Below are 21,776 nucleotides of genomic sequence, written 5' to 3'. Positions count from 1 at the left end.
GAGAACAGCAGACCAGGCGAAAAACAGTCAGGGTCTGATCTAGGGCAAAGGTCATGGGCTACAGAGAGCGAGCTGAGAGACAGAATTAATATATTGTGGTGATTTATGGAGTTAACACATTGTGGTGATTTACTGAATGTGTATGGGTGGGAAAAAAAACTGTGATGATTCAGGGTTTTTACTGAGGTGCCTGGATTCCACTAACCAAAAATAATTAAAGAATACAGGTAGAACACGTGCATGTGTGTGTGTGTGTGTGTGTGGTGTCTGTAAATGGCGGTGGGTGTCGGGGGGCATTGGTCATGGGTTATTAGTTCAGTTTTGGTAGAGGCCAGTTTTGAAGGCCAACTATAGTGAGAACAGAGTGAAGAACAAAACCCGACGGAACACCTCCCCTTACAAGGTTGGCAGAGACTGGATACCGGGGAAGCCGGTCGTGCAAGGTCAGAGAAGAAGGAAAAACATGACATGTTAGCAGTCAACAGGGGAGATGTCATGAGAGAAGGAATCAGGCACCACAAAAGCAGTCAGCTCAAATAAGCAGAGATGTGACTGTCCTTCCCACCACCGGGTCAACTCCTCCCGCAGAGATTTGTGGAGCCGTGAAGAGTGGCAGTTGACCCCCCAGAAGAGAAGAGGGCAGGTCGTAATAAAGTTAAGGCAGAAGGTATACGCTATTCTTCCAGGAAGCTTGAATGAAAAGGAAAGAGAGAGGCAGGCAGAAAGCCGGACTGGGAAATGACAGGCAGGCAGGCAACGCAAGGGACAAGTCAGTAAAGAGGCAGCTTAAGGAAAGGACGACAGAAAACAGTGATTCCAGGTCCCTGCTGGGATGAGTTGGTAGAAGACTGCCCTGCTCTCTCCCATCACTCGCCTGCGGGGGAAGCAAGCCACTCTGAGACCAGGAACCGAGGTCCTCAGTCCAACAGCCCTCAAGGAACTGAGGTCTGCGGTCCTCCCAGAATGACGGGAGGGGCTGGAAAGCAAATTCTTCAGGTTCAACTGCAACTTCAGGAGAGACCCTAGGCAAGCACATCCAGCTAAGCTTCTCCCAGATGCCTAATCCTGAGAAGGTGTGAGGTAACATGGATTTGTTGTTTTAAGCTGCTATGTTTTGGGATAACTTGTTACATAGCAATAGATGATACATTCAGATATCTGCACGGTTCACTCTCGTGCCTCACACGAGTGTCAGTACGTTCATTTCCCCAGAGGAAGCCCGTCCCCTCCCTCCATTCATCACCATACCTGTCTATCTCGCTCTATTTTTCTTTTTAGCACACAGCACCATAAGATATGCATTTATTGTAAGTCACCCTGGAATATAAGATAAGCGTCAACACAGCAGAGAGTTTGTTTTGTTTTCCAATGAACCCAGGGCCTAATCCAGAGCCTGCCCCAAAGTACGAGCTCAATAAAGATTTATTGGAAAAAGTGATGACTCTATAGACACTGAATTCTCAAGGCTGAAGAAGACAATTAGCTGGGCGCCTAGATCACAGGTTTCCTAAGACACAGAGGTCTGTGGGAGAGGTACCAGGAGATGGATAAACACTGAAAAGCTGGAAGTGTAAGAAGTGGTAATAGTTGATAGGAATGTGCTCTAGAAAGCAAAGGAGATTTTGGATGAGGGAGGAAGAGCAATGACCTGAAAGCAGGAATAAGAAATAGTTCTCCCGGCCTTCGATGGGGAGGATAAAGGAAAGGAAAGCCTGCCATCATAAGAAGGCTGTGCTTCCTCCCCGGGTCCTCTTTAGAAGTCCACCCCGTCCACCAGTGGTTGGGCCTGGGACCGCCACTTTGCACACGCTCCCAAGCCCAACACCATCACAAAGTGTGATCCATTATTCACCTGCCAAACCCGCCAAATCTCACTCAAGCTACACACTTGGATCTCCAATAACCACCCAATGGCTCTCCTGACATGTCCCACTGACACTCTAAACTTAAATTTCAAATGGATTCACGACTTTTCCCTTTCTTTGCTGGGCCTCCTGCCTGCCTGCCCACTTCAGTGAGTATCAGATGCCTCTCTCCCTCCAGGAGAGACCTGGAAACCCTTTTCAGCTTCTCCATCACCTCCATGTCTATTTCCCAACATACAGCTTGTCACTAAATCCTGCTGATCCTACCCACTCAACCCCGAACCCCCCTCTTCCCGTCCCCACCAAAGTTCTCTGTGCCTCTCGCTGTGACTCACCTGGCGAAGGGTAACAGCCTCTGAACTGGTCTTCCTGCCTTAGACATCTTCCTGACTTTCATTTCTCCCCAACATATCCTCTCATTGGTATCAAATTAATCTTTTTTTTTTTTTTAAGTGGTCATTTAAATTTTTCTCCAGCTTAAAAGTTCTTCATTGACTTCCCAGCAAAATCATCAGCAAGGCCTCTGAGGTTCTACAACCCCAAACTACCTACCTCCCTGGCTTCATTACAAACCTCTCTCTCACTCAATCTCCACACTCCACCTCCACTGGCCTTTCAAAAACTTCACACTGTCCACCTCACCGTCATCAAATGATCTGAGTAGCTCTTCTGATCCCCACTCAGCCGACCCTCAGTGATTCCTCCCCCAGTCACCATGAACCAGCCATATCCTGCGTTGTTTATACACAATCTTAGAACCTCTTCTTTTCCTTTAAGGTCACCTTGTAATCGTAATCGTTCATTGCAAATTCTATTACCACCTTATTTTTTAACTCACTAGACAGTAAGTTCCACAAAGCCAAAGACTTTTTCATTCCCTGCTGTATCTGTGGTACCCAGTAGAACAAGCCAAACACATAGCAAATACTTGGAAAATATTCACTGAAGGAGAGAATGAGGAGGGAATAACTAGTTTGAAGGTTAAACTAATAATTTAATTCCCCCATCCATTCACCTGCATAATTTAAATAATTAACCAGTAAAGTTTACTGATTTTCAGTTACACGTTTACAGAAGAAGAAGTGTAAGATGTGGACCTTGTCTGTATGAATGGAAGAAGGAAAGACATCTCAGGGCGAAGGGGGAAGAAGAAAGCACAATGAGTTATGAAACAGAGAACTAGTTTTGTGAGGAAATTAAGACGTATGTTGTCTGAAAAATATTGTCTAATTCTCCATCTGTCCTGTTCTTACAGAAATGAGAGTTTTTAATTTTCAGGTGTTATCAGTTATGAAATGGTAACAGTGATGGATTTAGTCTCCTTAGGTATCAACTACCTTAATACTGTATCCTTTCACAATAGTTATCCAGTTAAAGGCAGGTCAAGTGTGGCCACGTGCAGAGGCTGGTCCTAGGCACTTATCTCCAAGCCTAGGGTAGGGGGTCCAGGATCTTCAATGAGATTCTATCTGGCAAACGTACAGCAGGGCACCATGTTGACGCAGGAGCAGCCACAGGAGCTTAGTATATTAACTCGCTCACTGATGAGCAGATACGCTGTCTCACCAGAGCTCTTCAAATATCATCTCCTTTTGTCCTCATCATCACCCTGTGCCTTCTCCATTATCAGTCTCTTTCACAGATTAGGGGATTAGGCTAAGAATTTAAGTGACAAGCCCAAGATCACAAAGTTATCGGGAGAACAGAGACAATCTTGGCCTTTAGAATCCCAAAGCAACATTCCTTTACTCAATTTTTCTTTCCCACTCCTTTACCCCACTGCACCCCACTTCTACCGAGGGTTCACCCCCAGAGCCATATATTCTGTTGGGGGCTGGCCAACTCCCGTGGAATCACCAATCAGTGACCTTCCTGTGGAAATGCCACGGAGCACCCAACCGATTCAGTACGACAGGGGACCTGTTAGGAATCTGACATCAGAAAACTAACATATGACACGTGCTACATTTCTCCACATTTCAGTGGGCTGTAACTTGTACGTGGGTCCTTGGAGAACCAACAGTTGCCACCCTTTCCATTCACCTGCTCGGCTTACAGGCCAAAGAAACCACTGAATATCTTAGCAAAGTCATGGTGAACTAATGACAAAATTGAAATGTGGTGACTACAACAAGAAGCTGTATCTGCAAAGGGTAAGTCTGCTCAGCTGTCCAAATAAAACTTCAAATACACTTTTCCAAAGGAGTACTTATTGTGCACATATTGCTTTTGATCTGAAACATGCATTGCTTCTTCGATTCAGAAGGATTGTACGATGATGAAAAAAACATTATCTGCTTGCCAAATCATTGTGGCTGTCCGTGAGATGGTTCCTGGGAAGACTGCCAACGTGTGTTCAGCCAGGAAAAAGCTGAGAAGGTACAAGAGCCCCACTTACACGAGATGCTTTCTTCTCCTTAGTAATGCCAAATAAAATGTTGTCTGATAATTCTCTTAATCTATGCTGTCTGTAGAGAAACAGACAGTTTTTTAAACTGTTTTGCAGGTGTTAAAAATTCATGATCAAGTTTTTTGTAACAACGATGAATTTAGTCTTACTAGATACCCAATAATTCCTCATTTCCTGGTACTAACAGCAGTATTTCTTATCAGGTCATTTCTCATGCCCAGAGCCAGTCAGTGGATTCCCTGTGGGCACCATATTGCGCCAGTCTTTTCATCCAAGTCTCCCTCAACCTACCTTTCCCAGCCTTCTCTTCCACTGCTCCCGAGAACATATTTTCTGTGCCAATAAAGGGAAACACTTGTTTAACCTTTGACACTCTCCATAAGTTTCCTCCCCCATACCTCATCCGTTTATTCCATAAATATTTATCAAAACATACCACGTGCTGGGCAGTGTGCTCAGTGCCGGGAATTTACTAGTGAGCAAAATGACATGGGGTTGCTGCCCTCACAGAAATTATGGTAGAAGAAACAAATAACTACACAAACTAAAATGACTGCGGCTTGATCAATACCGCTGAGCATCTCTGGCACCATGAGTTTGTACCAAGGTTTTGAATCTATTTGAGGAAGGCACAAAGGTTTCCCTGAGGAGATGAGGTATGGAGACCCAGAGGAATTAGTTGGGATATGAGGGGGAACTGAGGGACAGTGGAGCGGGAGGGACACAGATGGTCTCAGAGGGCTTCAGTGAAGGGAATGAGGCTCTAGACGTATGAGAAGAGACTGGCGAGAAGGGGCAGGCTTTGTAAGCCCTGGAAAGGTGTCTGGTCTTTACCCCAAAAGCATGGAATGCCATCCAACATTTAAGTCAGGGAGTCACATGATAAAGCTGTATTTTGGAAACAGCTAAAATGTATTCCAGAGGCTTTATACACACACACACACACACACACACATATATAAATCCTCACAAATACATAAAGTAGGTGTTAGCATCTATTTTAAAGGTAAAAAGCATAGAGAGGTAAAGACACTTGCCCAAGGTCACACAGCCAGACTGTAGCAGAGTGAAAATTTATGCCCTGACAATGCAATCAAATGTGATGATTGATCAATTTACGGCCCATTAAACCGAGCTGGAGAGAGCTGGGAGTGGGGAGGCTGAAGAGAACGAGGAAGTAGAATGCACTCCTGTTATTCTCTCCTTTGTGACGCTTCCCACAGCATATGCCAGGTCTTCATTCTGTGCCTTCTGAGCACCTCCAGCCTCTCTGAAGGTATGAAACACACCTGTCCTCACGTCGGAGCAAATTCTGTACAGTGTCTCTACCTCTCCCCTGAGCAGACTATCAACTCCGTTAGAGTGCACCTTTAAAGCCTTTGTAGGGTCCAGTATCATCCAATATTCAAGTTTTAAAGAAAATCATGAGGTCTTCGTAGTAGTAATGGATTTTGGAAAGTGATTAAATCCAAAAGGTGGTATTTGGACCAGTGTGGGATGAAGCTTTCACTGATTCAATGTAAAGACATGAACATGAAGATTACAACGTAATTTTAATAAAGCTAAGTTTATTCCATATTTTAATAGTACAAATTGTAGGCACAAGTTACTTCTTTGTAATACAATGTTAATAGTAAATTGTGGGTAAGGTTTTGTTGTTGTTGTAATGCTTAATGCTCTTTCTTGGCAAAAAATAAAAGGTTATGTTTGATCTTGATGCCTTTTTCACTGATCCATGAATTCCAAAGGTTTAGAAACCACTGATTTAACCAATCCCATTCCTTTATCAAATGTTAAATCATAACTTAAAATTGATAGCACTCTTTTTAAAAAAATATAAGTAACACATCTAGACCTTTATTCAGTAAGGTGTCCTCAAAAGACTCTTCCTTATAACATCTGAATCCCTTATATCAAATCTAAAGCCCCGAGAGCAAATCTAAACCCACTAAACTATCAAAGGCTTCTCACGTTGTCTGAGGTAGGAACTGAGAGGACGAACATAAATGTGATTTTAAAAGTATAAAACTATTTTTTTGGGGGAAAAATACTCATTCTATTCTCATCAATATTACAAAATGTTTACAAAACTTTTTTTCTTCTAACATCAGCTCACAGCAGATTCGTTAGTCTTCCTTTAAGGGTACTTTCCAACTCAATGATTAGCTTAACTCTCCCTAAGCCAAAGGCAAATTCTCCTTAACCCTGTAACTGCAGAACCCAAAACTGAAGAACTTACCAAGTCACTCATTCTGAGCACAGATAGAAACAGAAGCAAGGTCGCTGAGCACTAGCTGGGCTTCCAACCTGCATAAAACTGAGACTGAGACTCCAAGGGGAACAAAGACCATGTTCGCAGTGGAAAAGGGAACTAGGACACAGTAAATGTAGATTTGTAAATTTCTATATGTATATATAAAATGAAAGACGATATCATCCCCTTACAATCCATCCTCTCAACCTCCCTCTATTTTCATTCCATGTTTCCTGGTATGACAGAAAATTATAGAAAATTCTGGAAGTTCCTGCATTGGGCTGCCTTGTTCTGCCTATTCTATGAAGAGTTGGGGTTTTTTTTGGGGGTGGGGTAGAGGGTATGCCCTCATTACGGAAAATAGGTTTTTAAAATGTAGTACATGACTTTGGCAGTCTCATAATATCAGTGCTCAGTAAATCCTTAAAATCACCTATTTTTATTGTATGGGAGAAAATGTGCTGTGTCCAGCCTTACAACGTTCCAGCTTCAGTGGTGTAATCCTGTTCCCTCACCCCTACGTCCAAGGCACCAGCCTCCTCTCAGCTAGGAAATCGTGTACCAGAAATTGGAAGGAAATCAGACCTGAGTCTTGAGTTCAAGGTGTGACACAAGCTGAGAGACCGAACTGTTCTGGGTCAATTTCCTTGCTGGAGAAATAGGAATATTACTGTTTTCAATACAGTTTTTTGAGTACTGTATGAAATACAGTAAAATAAGCATTTAAGCAATGCGATCTGCGGACCAATGTCAGCACCTGAATTGTTCCTGGTCCCCCAAGGAGTTCACGAGAGGGTATGTTTTTAGAAACCTGATGTGACATTGCCCTGACATCCAAAAACATGATGTAACAACATTTTCTTATGAAAATGTCCAAACATACAGAAAAACTGAAAAAAGTTTGCAGTGGTTTGAAAACCCCTGATTTAACCAATCCTGTTCCTTTATCAAATGTGAAGAAATCATAAGTTAAAACCGACAGCAAGCAATCTCTTTTATTCTGATACGTACCTCCTACCTAGATTCTATAAAATAACATTTTGCTCAAGTTTTTCTTTCACATATATGTCCATCCCTCCATCAACCTAAATTATTTCTGTTATGCATTTAGAACAAGTCAAATGCATGATTTTGTTATTGTACAAAATAATACACAATGTATTGGAAAATAATACTGCTCCTTTGCCGCAGATATATTATCTCAGGAAACTCTTCTTTGAGAAGATGGGTGATGTCCTAACATTGACACAGAAAGACTGTGAGGTGCTCAGAAGGCACATTTCTTTCTAGAGACCAAATCATTCTATTTTTCCACAACACTATCAGCAGCCCAGGGAAAGAGCTACTGCCCTTTCAGATGCAAGGTTTATAAAGCACGAGGCTTTAGGATTACAAGTCATTTACTCTTGAAAAGCCAAGAGCCTACAAGCAGACAAAGTTCCAAAATGAGAAAAGAAAATTTCTGGAAAGTAAATCAATCTTAAAAGCAAACACTCTATTAAGTCAAAGGAAAACTAACCTGAAATCTCTTGAACTACATTTCCCTGGCACGTAACGGCTCCCAGTAAATATCTGTGGAAAGAATTCTGTAGTTTTACCTTGTACTTACTTGTTTTTCCACCAGATGGCAACTATGCATGGAGTAACAATGATGTTTTTAATTCCAGAATGTGATTTTCAAAGGTACAAATCCAATCACCCTTCCAGAGCTTGAATTCCCCCACCACTATCACCACCATCATCAAAATGACATCCGGGCCCCAACCAACATCTTAGGGAGGAGAAAGTCTCTGATCTCGGAGGCAGTAATAACCTATCTACAGGCAGGACCAACTACTGGAAAGTTCTGTTTCCAGGTGGCAACGTTTCCTGTAGCTGTCATCCTCTCACCTAGTTCTAACCCCCGCAACAGCAGAGACAATCCGGGGAAGAGAAGGCTACGAAAAACCTCCCTGACTGCAGTTGTTACAGGAGAGAACTACCAACTCCAGCATCAGCACTTCCGAAAAGGAATTGTCCATTCCCGGAGTTTGCTTTTCCTTTTCCACTCATCTTAATGCTTTCTCCTTTACTGAAAAACCAGCTGTTCAAGCTACCTCTCATGTAGTGGTTAAGATCACTGGAAACAGACCGAGTTCACACACAGGCTCTGGCACATACTGGATGTTTAACTTTGGGCGAGTTACTCAGCCACCCTGGGTCTCGGTTTCCCCAGCTAAAGAATGGGAGCACCGTTAATGCCTACTTCAGGGTTACTGTTCAGATTAAGTGGGCTTCCAGCTGTTAAGTACATACAACGGCACCCTGGCATACTGTCGTTCTTACTGTCACCACCACCCTTGTCATTCCTCTCACAACCACCAGCTTCACTCAGGCTGCCAAGCATTTTTGAGAGAATAAAAAAATCATAGTCTTGTAAATGGGGAAACTACAGAACCAGGGGATCCAAAATAGCAACATTAAATTTCACATAGTAATAAATTACCACGATTATCAAAGTAAATGGTGGGTGAACTGCCTTGTTGATAAATCACAATTAGGTACTTACCATGTGCCATGCCTTTTGCTATATTGCTACATTTACTTCATTTAATCAGTAGAGACCTATATTTTCAGCTGTGTAACAAACATCACCTCTTTGGGAGTTCTTTGGGCTCCTCAAATTCAGCATACTAAAAATCTGAACTGCCCCTTCCACCCTAAACTCACTTCATCTAACTGTGTGTTCTATCTCAATGAATGACATCATCACCTCCTACTGGCCCAAGCCAGAAACCAGGGGGTCATCCTTGACTCTTCACTCTTCCTCAACTCCTCCTGGCCCATACCCTCCTTTTCTGTTTCCACTGTGCGTTGCTAAATGGAAGATGAAGGTTACATGTAGAGGCAAGCTTTGAAATTGGTATTACTCCGGTCAGTAAGAAATGAAATAGAAAATTCTTATCAGCAAATGAAATCAAAGAACATTATCCTGGACATGACCTACCTTCTTCTGTTCATCTCACCCAAGTCACCTACCACTGTTTCTGTTCATATTTTTACCTTATCAATTCCTGGATTATTGCAACCGCCTCCAAAATTCCCTGTCTTCACTTTCAACTTCCTTAACCAAATTATACATAATATTCAAAACTTCTTTTTAAAAAAAGCACTGCTGTTCACACTGTTTCCTCCATGAGAATGCCCTTCTTCCCAAACCATTAATTCCTCTGTAAATATTATTTCCTTATTTAAGTGTTCCTTGCTTTGCCAGTTGAAATTCACTCCCTCATACTCCCAGAAGCCTTTATCACTTCCTCTCCATGAAATTCAACCCCTTATAATTTGATATTTAGATTTCTACCTAAATATTTTCAGGAAAGTGAAAACAAGTCAACCTGAAGGAATCAGAGGATGAAACCGAGAACCTGGTACAGGCTCTTGGAACAGCCTATGGCAGTGGCTCTCAGTCTCGGCTGCACATCGGAATCACCTGGGTCTCAGGTGCCTGGGTGGCAGCCCAGAGGTCCTGGGTGCAGCCTGGGCATTGTCAGTGCTCTCCAGGTGATTCTGATGTGCAATCAAGGCTGAGATATACTGCTCTGTGGCGAATATAGAAAAGAGTTGCGATTAATAAAGCACTTTTACAGAGAAGTAAAGAGCTGGTAGAAATGAACAGAGATGACTCAAGGAAGGCAAATGGTATAGGAAGAAATCTGGAAGACAAGGAACTGAGTCACACTTGTAGAGTAAAACTAAAATTGCTTACAACTGGTTCCAGGCTGAGGCTGGAAGAGATGAAATGGGCTGGGATGGATGGTCAAGGGAAACTCTGCCTGGGATGAGAACCAAGAGTATCCTGAAATCCTGAAAGGGAATTCTGAAAAAAGATGCTGAAAGTTGGGAAGTTTTCAAAAAGGACAGAATTTGATGTGTGGCGACAATGGTTACAGATGCAGGGAAGTTGCCACATGAGGGGTACCCTGGTCGTCAACAGCGAGAAGGAACATTCCTATTGGCTGCTGAAATCTTCGAAGAACCTTGGAGGTCTGACAAAGATGACAGCATCCTTGTGGAGGGAGGTGCTGTGAGCTGCGGGGTAGCTATGGAAAAGGGGAATTTTTATGGAGAAATTGTGATGGAACAACTAACACCTGTGCCTCGAGACAGCCTCTCTCTAAAGTATATCACCCCCCTTTCCTCTCCCCAAAAAGTTCTTGCAGTTTAGAAAAACAGGTACGTATTTTAAGATATTTCTGTATTGGTAACTGTAATAACCCCAAATCCTTATTTTTCATTACTAAGCACTGACCATGAGAAAAAGAAAAAAGACGAAATACAAGACCAAATAAACAAATTCTAAAATACAAAACCCAGGGCTCATAGAAAATGACAGAGCAGGAACAGGGAGTTATTAAACTGACTCCTTCACAGTATCAAGGTGTGAGCGAAGGCTTCCTCTTTTACTTCAATACTTCTTCAACCTCGGATCCTTTCTCCCACCGGATTCCTGCCTGCTGCTTCAAAAACCACTGAGTTTTATCGAAGGAGAAAACAGTTTAACTGCACACTAAGCTGAAATACCATCAGAAATGCCAGATCCCTGGCTCACTAAATCCTTTGAAATACATTATTGTAAACATTGTAGCCATCACATCTCTATAGGATAACTGCACTATAGTCATTCCATAGCAAGAGGCAGGGATGCTATGAGTAGTGCAGTGTGTCTTATAACACAAGGAACTATATAGATAAATTTTCCTCGAGCACCACCCAGTCAGTGGTCAAGTGCTTTAAAGTCATTTTCACAGTAAATATTAAACCCAATTTATCCCAGTAATAAGGAAAAAAAGCTTAATTTTTATAAGGAGTATCAAACCCCTACCTAGTAAGGCGAGCATGGGGAATCAATGACCAGACAACACAAAAATAGATTCAAAGGAGAAATGCAAGGGAAACCCATTCTGACACTGATATTAGGGGCAAAAACAATTCACATTTTAGTCCCAGGTCATTGTGGCAAATTACATTTGCATCACTAGGTACAAGAGAAAATGGTGTAGCCCACAAAGTAGGTAAAAATCTACTATAATAAATAATACCTAACATTTGACATAGCAGTGCTATTTCCAGATCCTAGTTGTTAAACCCAGAGTAAAAGGGGTTTATTGATCTGTTCACAGCATTCTAAAGACAGGGATTAAACCTGCTGTTTTGTTCTGACATATCAAACAGCTATGGAAAAGACCTTCATCTGCTCTGCCTGCTCCGTGACAGGCACTCAGCAGTGACGGTTCCCAGTTCACCGACCTTTCCTCCCCCTTCTCCAGAGACTCACCATCCTTTAAAGAACATCCCTTGGAAATTCTCAAATCAAGACAACAAGCGCACTGTGTTAAAGGTTTGATGTCCACATAACAAGAGACATCTAATATAAAAGTACGTACATGCTGATTTCTTACACATGGGGGTACATGAGGTCTAAGGTTGACCAAGATGAGCAAAGGGGAGGGTAAGAAGGGAAAGAAAGGAGAGGAGAAAACAATGAGGGTGCAGAGGAAGGACAGAAAGAATGTCAGTGTCATTGTGAAGGGCAAGCAACAAATTCCTCAAGCGCTGGGTCTATCACGAACATGCACCCCACATGAATTTGCTAAGAGTACACAGAACTGTCATTCCCCTAGATCCCCGGGTCTGGGGACAGTCAGCACTGCCAGATGCATTCATTTCCACTGCTCCCGTGATTCTCTTGGGCAACCAGCGGAAGCCACTCTACCCTATAAGCTCCCAGTCCTGCGTGGCAGAGACGTCAACAGTGGCCAGTCTGAGAATGGTGGTTTATTCTAGCTTAGGAATCCTACCAGGAGTGGCTCTCATGGGGTCCTCAGTGTCCTGTCTCTTCAATGCGATCTGTGGACCCTCAGGAAAGGACTCTATACTCTCCCAGGGTAAACTCAAAAAGTCACTTAAAACAGTGTTCCTGCTAAATCTTTCAGTAGCCTCAGCCTTTGTCAAAGAGAAGCTCTTGGGATTAATCTAGTCAAAATACCTCTCCACGGTTGGGTATAAAAAAGCCTGTGTGTACCAAACAAGGCATCACCCCTACCTGGCCACCTGCCTAGTTTTTTGCAGTGTCTCAATTCTCCCTGGCCTTAGATGAATGCCCTTCCCCCTTTAAACAACCTTCCTTGGCATTGCAGTTAGACTCAACTACTGCCCTTCTGCCTGTCTCTGAATTCCGCTATTGTTAGCACTCAGCACCTCACAAAAATTCCTCAATAGATCTCTCTCTAGGGTTGCACAAGAATTCAAATCCCTGTGTCAGCCCTGGAGAGTCCAAAGCTCTTTATTAAATTTATGTTTGCTAAACTGCAATAATGAATTCTGTGCTAAAAACTGTAATTTTCTATTTTGTCAAAGTGATTTGGGATGAAAATTTTCAGGATTAAGTTCTCATTATTCCCATGATTGGGATAAACTACCCAGTTTTTCAGATTAACAAACAGTTACATTACAAAAAATATAGTAATTATTCATTCATTTACTCACTCAAAATATTTGTGTCTGGCAAACAAACACAATCCCAAGATGTCATCATAATGTATACACTGTGGTACTTACTTCCAAAATAATCTGACATATTTAAAGTGTTTTATTTAATTGCAAAAAAATAAACTGGAGTAAGGTGGGATGCGTGGGAAGTAAATACACTATGACTAAATATTATAGGAATTCTTTATCATGTAAGTCTTTCTATACATTATGAACATTTAACAACTATAAGCAAAACCAGGCATTAAAATGGTTGCTATTCTCTTAAATGATAGTATTTTCCCTTTGAAATTTCTATCACTGTGCACTTGCAGATCACATAAGATATACTAACTGCTTGAACAGAACTGTTTGTCAAAAGTAATAGAATTCTGTACAGCAAAATTCTCATCCCAAGAATGAAAAAAACACAGTACAATGACTTCAAAATTAGTGAATTGTATTATAAATATCAAAAGATAAATTTTATTCTTCCTAGCATATAAAAGATAACTTATGTTTTTCAAACTTCATTGAGAGTTTCTGTATCATAAAGAACATGCAAATAAAGTAGCAGTTTTCTTACCAAAATAAAGCCCAAGATAGGTACAAAAAATTAGGAAATAAAGTTTCTCCTTGGTTTAACATCCATGTGCACATAGAAATAAACATATATTCTCAGGAGTAACACACACTGACAAAAAGTTACATCTAGCAAAAGCAAAAAATGGGGGAAAAAAATCCTGCTGAGACTTTTCTCTTTTTTTCTTGTCAAGTCTCTGAGGCTTGACAAAGAATATAGAAAATTACTGAAGTAACAAAAAAAGGACACAAAAACCACATTTCAGACAGATAAACTGCTTGTCAGTATTTAGGACCTGATTTCACAAACAGGTTTAATCCACTTCCTCAAAGGTCATGCTGTCAAGGCGGAGGATGAACACCTGCTCCCACGGAGGTAGACTGGCCGTGGGTCTGAGAAGCAGGGTGCCCCTCCTCCTCCACGTGGGTCACTTTATCTGACCTTGCTGCTGCTGGAGGAGGTTCGTTATTTGCGCCTTCTTCACTAGGTAATAGGTTACCAGGCAATTCATTGGACATTAGAACTTGCAAAGATTCTGTTCCATCTTCAACATCCACTTGAATCCCCAAAGCTTTAAGAATGTCACATTTGCACATGGGGCATGTCCCATGGGATAGAATCCAGGGGTCAATGCAGTTCTTGTGGAAAAAATGTTTACAGGTCAGAATGCGAACTGTATCATTAGGCTTATAGAGTTCAAAGCAAACTACGCAGCTATCTCCATTTGGACTTACTTCCTCGTCCCCCTCTTTGAGGACCCGAATTTGGAGCTGGCCAAATGCTTGCTTGAGGTCGGTCGTTAATCGCTGCCATCTCCTGTTCTGAATCCTTGCTACCCAAAGTCTTCGAATATGGTAAAAGATGAAATACACTAAGGTAGCGGTTGTGACAATCACAAAAGAGACAAAATAGTGATTCATCCAGATGATATGCTTTCTCCCCACCTCAATCATGGCTGTCACGTGAACTCCCTTTTGAATTAAATGCAGAATCTCCATGCCTCTTAAGTTACCAATCATCACCACAACGATGTCTTCAAAAGCCTGATGAGACATGGGGAAAACTTGATTGCCAGTTCCCGGAAAGTTATAGATGATCACTCCACTGGCTCCCTTCCCAACCGCCACCTTGATCTTTTGTGTGAAGGTACAACCTCCCCGTTCAACCAGTGCGAGCCACGTCTCTGAGTTCTTTGACTTTCTGAAACTGGTACTGGGGCTACATGCATTTTGAGTTTTTCCCTCTGGTGGCAAGATAACTCCTGCTACTCTCTTCAAAGCGGAGCTTCTTCCAAACGCTCCAGTCTCCCCCAACTCCGACAACATGCGATTCCCAACGTGGAAGGATATGTTCATGTAGGCAGTCCAAACAGCGCTGGCCCTGCACCAGTGCTGGCTAAGAAGCCAAAGAAAACTGACTTCCACGAGCCAGGAAGTGGCAGGGCTGTTTCTCCCAGCGCCGATCTTGAGGAGACTCATCTCTCTCTTTGCTTAGGAACTGAAGGACCAACCCAGCAAAGAGGTACGGCTGCCACATCTGTTGGCAATCAGTGTAAAATATGACATTGAAAAAAAAAATCTTCTGGGTGAAAACAAGTTCCACTGTCTTCCAGCATGTTTTTCCTAAGAAATTCTTAAAGACGTCTTATGAGTTTCAGATGTTTGATGTTTTGTTTTAGAGAGAGAAAGAGAAAAACTTCAGATTGAAAAAAAAAAACCAGCCTCACTACTGTTAACTCCAGATACTGCTGGCTGGTGGGTGATATGATTATGACCTAAAAGACAACACAGCCAATTAGGTAAGAGCTTAGAGCATGCTGTACGTTGATGGACTTGAATGTTTCAAGTGTTGTTATGGGTAATTTCCCTATTGTTATAAGATGGATTCAATCCCTGAGCTGCATGTAATGTCACCAGGTATCACATTAAACTAAACAATATAAAAATTGTATAAGGCATGCATTTTAAAACCTGAAAGCATATGCCAGAAGGTCATACAACTAACATTTTTCTTTGCGATCAGTGAAGTAAATTTTTTTTATCAAAATGGCAAGTTTTAAAACCGTGAATGGCAATTAAAAATTAGCACTATGACCAGCTACGTGGTAAAAGCAGTGAATTCAGTAATGTTATTTTTAACTCACATTTGGTCACTGTGCACATTTTTTATCTGTCACGTAAACCTTTGAATTGAATTTAATAAAGCTTGCTCAGAAGCGTATTGGGTCGGTTTGGTTTCTGACTTTTTAAAAGTAGGGTATCCTGTTAAATTACTACGCCTCACTGCCCTCACTCTTACATTGATTATATGTAGGGATGACAGCAGTAAAGGCAGAAAAGACTAATCTCGTTTCTCCGCAGACCTTGGCATCTGTGACTAAGCTAACAATATTTTGAGGGAAGAGGAGAACGGGCAGAGGAGGAAAGAGTAAACATAGCAGTAGCAGTTTAGCACAATTCACTCTGAACAAAAATGTAGCCATAAATTTTAAAAAGAAAAACTTCAAGGTCCTCACTTAAATTTAAGCGCTGACAGTAGTGATTGTTAAAGGTCATAGAGGCTTCTAACAAAATGTTTGCCAAAATCAACAAGCAGCCCTGGTGGAAGACCCCAACGTACACTGTCAAGCTGCCTGGACTTTTGCTACACTTGGGCCAATGACACAATAAGACTTCAAAGCCAAAGAATGACTTATGAACTAACAACTACGGGCAGCCACTGGCACGGCCATACACTTTCTCGGGAGTATCTCTCCACGGTTCTTATCCGCCAACAAAGACCAAAAATGTTGACTTTGGATACAAATGTCTCTGACCTCTTTGCACAGGGTACTTACTAAGAGACACTTTTGGTTCGTCTCACCAGGACCATGGGAGCTAGTGTGTTCTTATGAAATGACAACCAACATGACAACTCAAACAGGAAAGAGGAAGGAGAGAAGGTCCCTATGAGCCCAATAAAAAGCAGCATAAAAAAACACTGATGTGACACCTTCAGCTCACAGTGGTCGACTTTCTTTCTCATTAATCTGATTTCACTTCCACACACCCACAACTTAAAAAAGACCATGTACTACATATTGTGGTGACGCACAAAGTGCCATTTGAGTTGGACATCAGATCATCCATAGAGATTTTCATCAAAACAACAAAACTCAAATCTTTCGGCTTCTCATTGTTACATAGCTGTTTGTTATCTATCAGAAAAAAAAAAAAAAGAGGTAAATTAAGGCAAAAGATACAATTTGGAAAGGTGATTGAATAAATAAATTTCAATTCTACTCTAGATCTATATTATCAACGTGTCCCAAATAGAGACATGCCACCATCTTAAGAGAAGCATTTGCTAGAGTCCATTCTAGAGGGAAAATTTGCAACCATAGCTGACTCACTATGCTACGACTTAAGGGGCTCTGGCAAACAAGGATTTTTTATAATGCTGCCATAAACAAGGCCTATAATAATTTAAAATATTTGTAGATACATCACTAGAAGTGCTATCATCTAAAAATAATTATTTAGAAGACATTACCTACCCAGTCAGTAGCTTTGGCAATCAGATTTCCTAGGTATTAGCAAAGTTAATTCACCGTGGAAAATTAAATCAAGATCTACACCTATAATGTTTATTGAACAGAGGTATTATTAAATATCAAAAATTAGAGATACAGAAACAGAGTACAAAAATTAATACAAAAGAAACCTTAAAATATTATGACTAATTCTCTGGGGTTTCAATGTCACAATTATTGCAATTGGAAAATAAAGACTAACTTGCTTTTAATGTATATTAATGTCCTTAATTAGATAAGGGCAAACATGTATAACAAAACACTAGAAAAACAACAAGTTCAAATAGCTGGACATGATAATGGAGTTTTATTTTAAAAACACACAAATTTCACCCTCTTTAGTACTTGAATAGAGAAGCTGCAGGTGAATTTTCTCTCTACATAAAGTGCTAAAAGAGAATTCGCCTTAATTGGAATCTTTGGAAAGACTTGGTTACATCTTCAGAAGATGCTCTGGGTTTCTTAGGTTTTCAGAATGTCACACTTGCACATGGGGCACGTCCTATGGGCTAAAAGCCAGGGGTCGATGCATGCCTTATGGAAGAAATGTTTGCAAGTGAGAATACGTACTACATCTTGAGGTTTGTATATGTCAAAGCAAACGACACAACTGTCTTCATTTGGATCTAGTTCCTTATCCCCTTCTTTGAGCACTCGCAGTTGAAGCTGACCGATGGCTTTCTTCACATCCGCCTTTATCTGCCTTCGCCTCCTGGTGGAAGAATTGGGCACTTGAGGTCTCCAGGCACAGTACAGGAAAAGGTAGGCCACGGTGGCAGCCAGGAAGGTAAAGAGAGACATGACGTAATGGCTCAGCCATGGCATGTGCATTCTGCCCACTTCGATGATGATCGTCACATAGACTCCCTTCTGGATCAGCCGCAGGAGTTCCATGCCTTTCAAATTGCCTATCATCACTGCGACTATGTTTTCCGTTCCCTGGTGAGACATGGGAAACACTTTGTTGCCCGTACCCGGATAGTTGTAGATGATCACCCCATTTGCTCCCTTCTCTGCTGCCACGTTGATTTTGTGTGTAAAAGTACAGCCTCCTCGCTCAATGAGGGCGAGCCAAGAGTCCGCTCGCTTGGGTCTGCTGAAGTTGGTCATAGGGTTACAAGCGTTCTGATTCCATCCTTCCGGAAGCACCGCCACACCAGACACCCTTTCCAGGGGAGAGTGATTCCCGAACACTCCACTCTCTCCTAATTCTGATATAATCCGATTTCCCACCTGAAATGTTATATTCAGGTGAGCTGTCCAAATGGCTTTTCCTTTTGAGTCAGGAAGGCTAAGCAGTAAAAAGATGCAAAGCCTCAAGAGTTGAGATGGAACGGAGCTATGAGTTGAAGGAGTAATTCTAAGTAGGCTCATTCCTCCATTTGCCTGTTCACTGACAACCATGAAAAACAAAACAACATCAAGTATAAAAGAAAGTAAAGATGCTAGCTTCAGTTGTCGGCAGTAGAGAATGAAAGCGCTAAGTGGAAAAGGTCTGCGTGGATCAAAGACATCTGGCTCCTTCTGGCATTTTTATTTTTGGTAGATTATCTTTCTCATAATGAAACAGGATAACCAGAGTTGTTATTAGTACAACGTGACTGCAAGGAAATTGTGACTTCCTAATGGGGAAATTGTGACGTCAGAGGCAGGTAAGCCAATCTGAGATTTGATGCTAGTGCACTGCATACTCCAACCCTATTGGCCAAAAAGCTAGTCAGCGATGACCCATGATGTGTACCAATCTGCAAAGTCCTCATAGCAAAAAATAGACAGATCAGAATTTTTTTTTTAAACCTTGAGTTTCTTTCCTAGTTCTGGATAGGCTGAAAGGCTGCCTAAATGCTGTTTTCCTATCTGTAAGGCAAAGCAGCAATCATTCATGTATGCGCCTGGCCAGTCAGCAGTTCTCAGGTGTCGTCCTGTGCTACCCAACACGCCATCCTTTGGGATGCAGGAGCAAATTATTCCCACTCCCTTCCGACATCAAATGCTTACACCAGGCCTAAGGGTTCAATATGAGGGCAATGCAATATAAACTTATATCGGTAGCCTGACATAGTGCCATCCTGCAAGACGAATTCAACTTACTCACTCAAATCACTGCTAAGAACCCACTATGTGCTAGGCAAATACTAAGAATGTGTCGTATATTGGAGAAGAAAACAGACACACACCTACTTTGCGGAAATGATCTGGTCAGGGCAGATTTTAAACAAACGTGTCCCTGCAGGTTGTGATAAGGACTCTGAAAGGAAAACACAGAATCAGAAGGAAGAACAAACGTAAAAGGGAACCAAAGTTCCCCTGATCGGAGGTCCAGGGCATCACTCTCTTAAGAGTGATACTTAATCTGGGTCTTGAACAATAGATCAGAATTACCCAAGCAAAGAATATGAGCTAAGAAGGTTGCAGAAAGAGGAAAAGGCAGTTTTCAAGACCCTAAGATAGGAAAGAAAGTGGCAAGTTAAAGGACCTGAAGGCACATGAGTTTGGCAAAGCAAAAGAGGCAAAACTAAAGTGATGAAGGAGGCAAGGCAAAAGCAGTTAGAGGTTCAGGGTCATAAACCTTAGACTAAGGATTTCGGGTCATGTCCCAAAGACAAGAGACCACACTGAAGGATGCCTACCTGGGGAAGTGACTTAAGTGTTTCAAAGTGTCCAGTTTTTAAAGTGCACTTTGGCTGCCTTAAGCAGAAAATGGATTGAAGGAGAAGGAGAATAGTGATGAGCTGAGTGTCTTCTTTTGCCTAAAAGAAGACAGTGGCTTGGACTCCTGAGATAGCAGTAATGATGGAGAGACATCCACAAATCAAGTTACTTTAAGGCTATCACAAGCCACTACATCGCTTTATTGTTGCAAACTTTACTGCTTTAAAGATGTTTTAATGCTTGTTTGCTTTCCTTTTAAATCTCCACCTAAAGATGTTTCTCAAGAAGTTAATAAATTGACCACACTCATTCAAACTCTTATTATTTACTATATACAGGGCACATGCTATGCACCAGGCATCCTATAAAGTCCTGGGGACACAAAAAGAAAAGACAGCCCCCATTTCCTTGTATGTGAAGTAGATCCTGACATTTAAATCAGAGGCATGTTGAGAGAATGTTTATCATTTTAACAAAAGCATTTATTGTACTTTTTGGTCTATAACATTTTAGTTAATAGTTGCTGTTAAAAATGAAAAATAGAAGCAATGAAGTTGCCCCATTCATAGAATTTTATGTAGGCATCATTCAGTTCCCACCTGAATTGTCTTTACATGTAGACTTTTTCCAGGTTCAAATAGAGTGTGAATTCCTGGCTTATTTATTAACATTGATAAAGTGAAGCCTTACCAAGAAGACAGTTAACATTTCCATATCTTGTTTGTTAAATATGTGATTAACATTTGAGGATGAGATTTTTAACAAATAATGTAATGCTAACTTTGCTTTTTTAGTTTGCTGATTTTTAAGGGTGAAGGAGTTTAAGCAGTAACTATATTTAGCTCAAAACATTCAAATCTAAATGTTCTTTGCATGGTTGAAAAGACTAATTCGAAAAACTCAGACTAATTCACTGTATTTTTCTCACTGTACGATGAAATGCTTAAGGCAACGGTAGTTAGAGGACTTCCCCGCTCTCTTCTGCCTGAGTCCTAGGACAAAAGCATGTGTAAGGAACAATCCTTTAGCTCTAACACAGTGGTTCTCAAGTCAGGGAAAATTTTACCTCCCAAGGATATTTGGCTATTTCTGGAGACATTTTTGATTGTCAAAATAGGGAAGTACCACTGGCATTTAGTGGGCAGAAGCCAGCAATACTGGTAACCATCCTAAAACACAGGAAACAGCCCTGTGTAATAAGTAATTATCTAACCCAAAATGTCAATAGAAACATCCTTGGGAGGGAGGAAGCATTCCAAAACTCATCTGTCCCAGATGGACAACCAGGTACGAGGTCTTATCATGAAGTTTATAATGGGCAATACATCCAACAGGGATGATGCCCTCAACCCATCTGCATTTCCCATCTCCCTTGAAACAGAAACAGTGCAGACCTGCACAAGTGGCCTAGTCCATGAAGCCTCAAAGCTGCACGCCTTTTATCAGGACCAGATCCAAGAGCTTTGTGTGCTGGGGCCAGAATGGTCGGATGGGGAAGAAGGGAAGCGGGACTGGGGGGAAGGAGACTGGATGACTGATGATGTTACCCTAATCTGTTCCTTCGAGACCACTTACTCACTACATAAGCTTCCTTTCTTTCTAACAGCCAAGTACTAAAGAGGTTTCCATTAGCCTACCTGCAAAGTTCAACCAAAAGAGAACTGAAGTCACAGCTAAGGTTGGTTGATCCCATGGTTCCAGAGTCCCTGCCCGCTCCTTCCATCCTGCCCCTCTGTAAGTGCAGGCTCACTTGGTCATCCCCCACAGCGGCTACAGTTGCTCCAGGCATCCGCAGGCAGAACGGCAGACCACAGTCAGAAGCACAAAGAGACGTGTCTTCTCTCACCTCTCTAGGTAGGAAGAGTAAGGCAATTTTCTTTTCCAGATACCTACTAGGTTTCCTTCCGTGTCTCTCCGGCTGGCAGCACTTT

At 41.7% G+C, this 21,776-nt stretch overlaps 3 protein-coding genes across 8 annotated transcripts in view; all 3 read right to left on the bottom strand.

The window, feature by feature from the left end:
* The window catches only part of CADPS2 (calcium dependent secretion activator 2), a 449,680-nt gene that overhangs the window by 297,062 nt on the left and 130,842 nt on the right, over positions 1 to 21,776 (bottom strand). The gene's annotated exons all lie outside the window — the stretch shown is intronic.
* Positions 13,681 to 15,100, bottom strand: RNF133 (ring finger protein 133). Its single transcript, XM_010947656.3, has one exon. The coding sequence runs from the start codon at positions 15,098 to 15,100 to the stop codon at positions 13,964 to 13,966; it is 1,137 nt and encodes a 378-aa protein (XP_010945958.1). The 3' UTR covers positions 13,681 to 13,963.
* On the bottom strand, positions 17,431 to 18,943 carry RNF148 (ring finger protein 148). The gene has a single exon (XM_010947596.3). The coding sequence runs from the start codon at positions 18,595 to 18,597 to the stop codon at positions 17,656 to 17,658; it is 942 nt and encodes a 313-aa protein (XP_010945898.2). The 5' UTR covers positions 18,598 to 18,943; the 3' UTR covers positions 17,431 to 17,655.

This window comes from Camelus bactrianus, chromosome 7 (assembly GCF_048773025.1).
Source record: "Camelus bactrianus isolate YW-2024 breed Bactrian camel chromosome 7, ASM4877302v1, whole genome shotgun sequence".
Classification (NCBI taxonomy): Eukaryota; Metazoa; Chordata; class Mammalia; order Artiodactyla; family Camelidae; genus Camelus; species Camelus bactrianus.
Note: the sequence above shows the minus strand (reverse complement) of the source record. Positions and strands in the feature narration are given on the sequence as shown.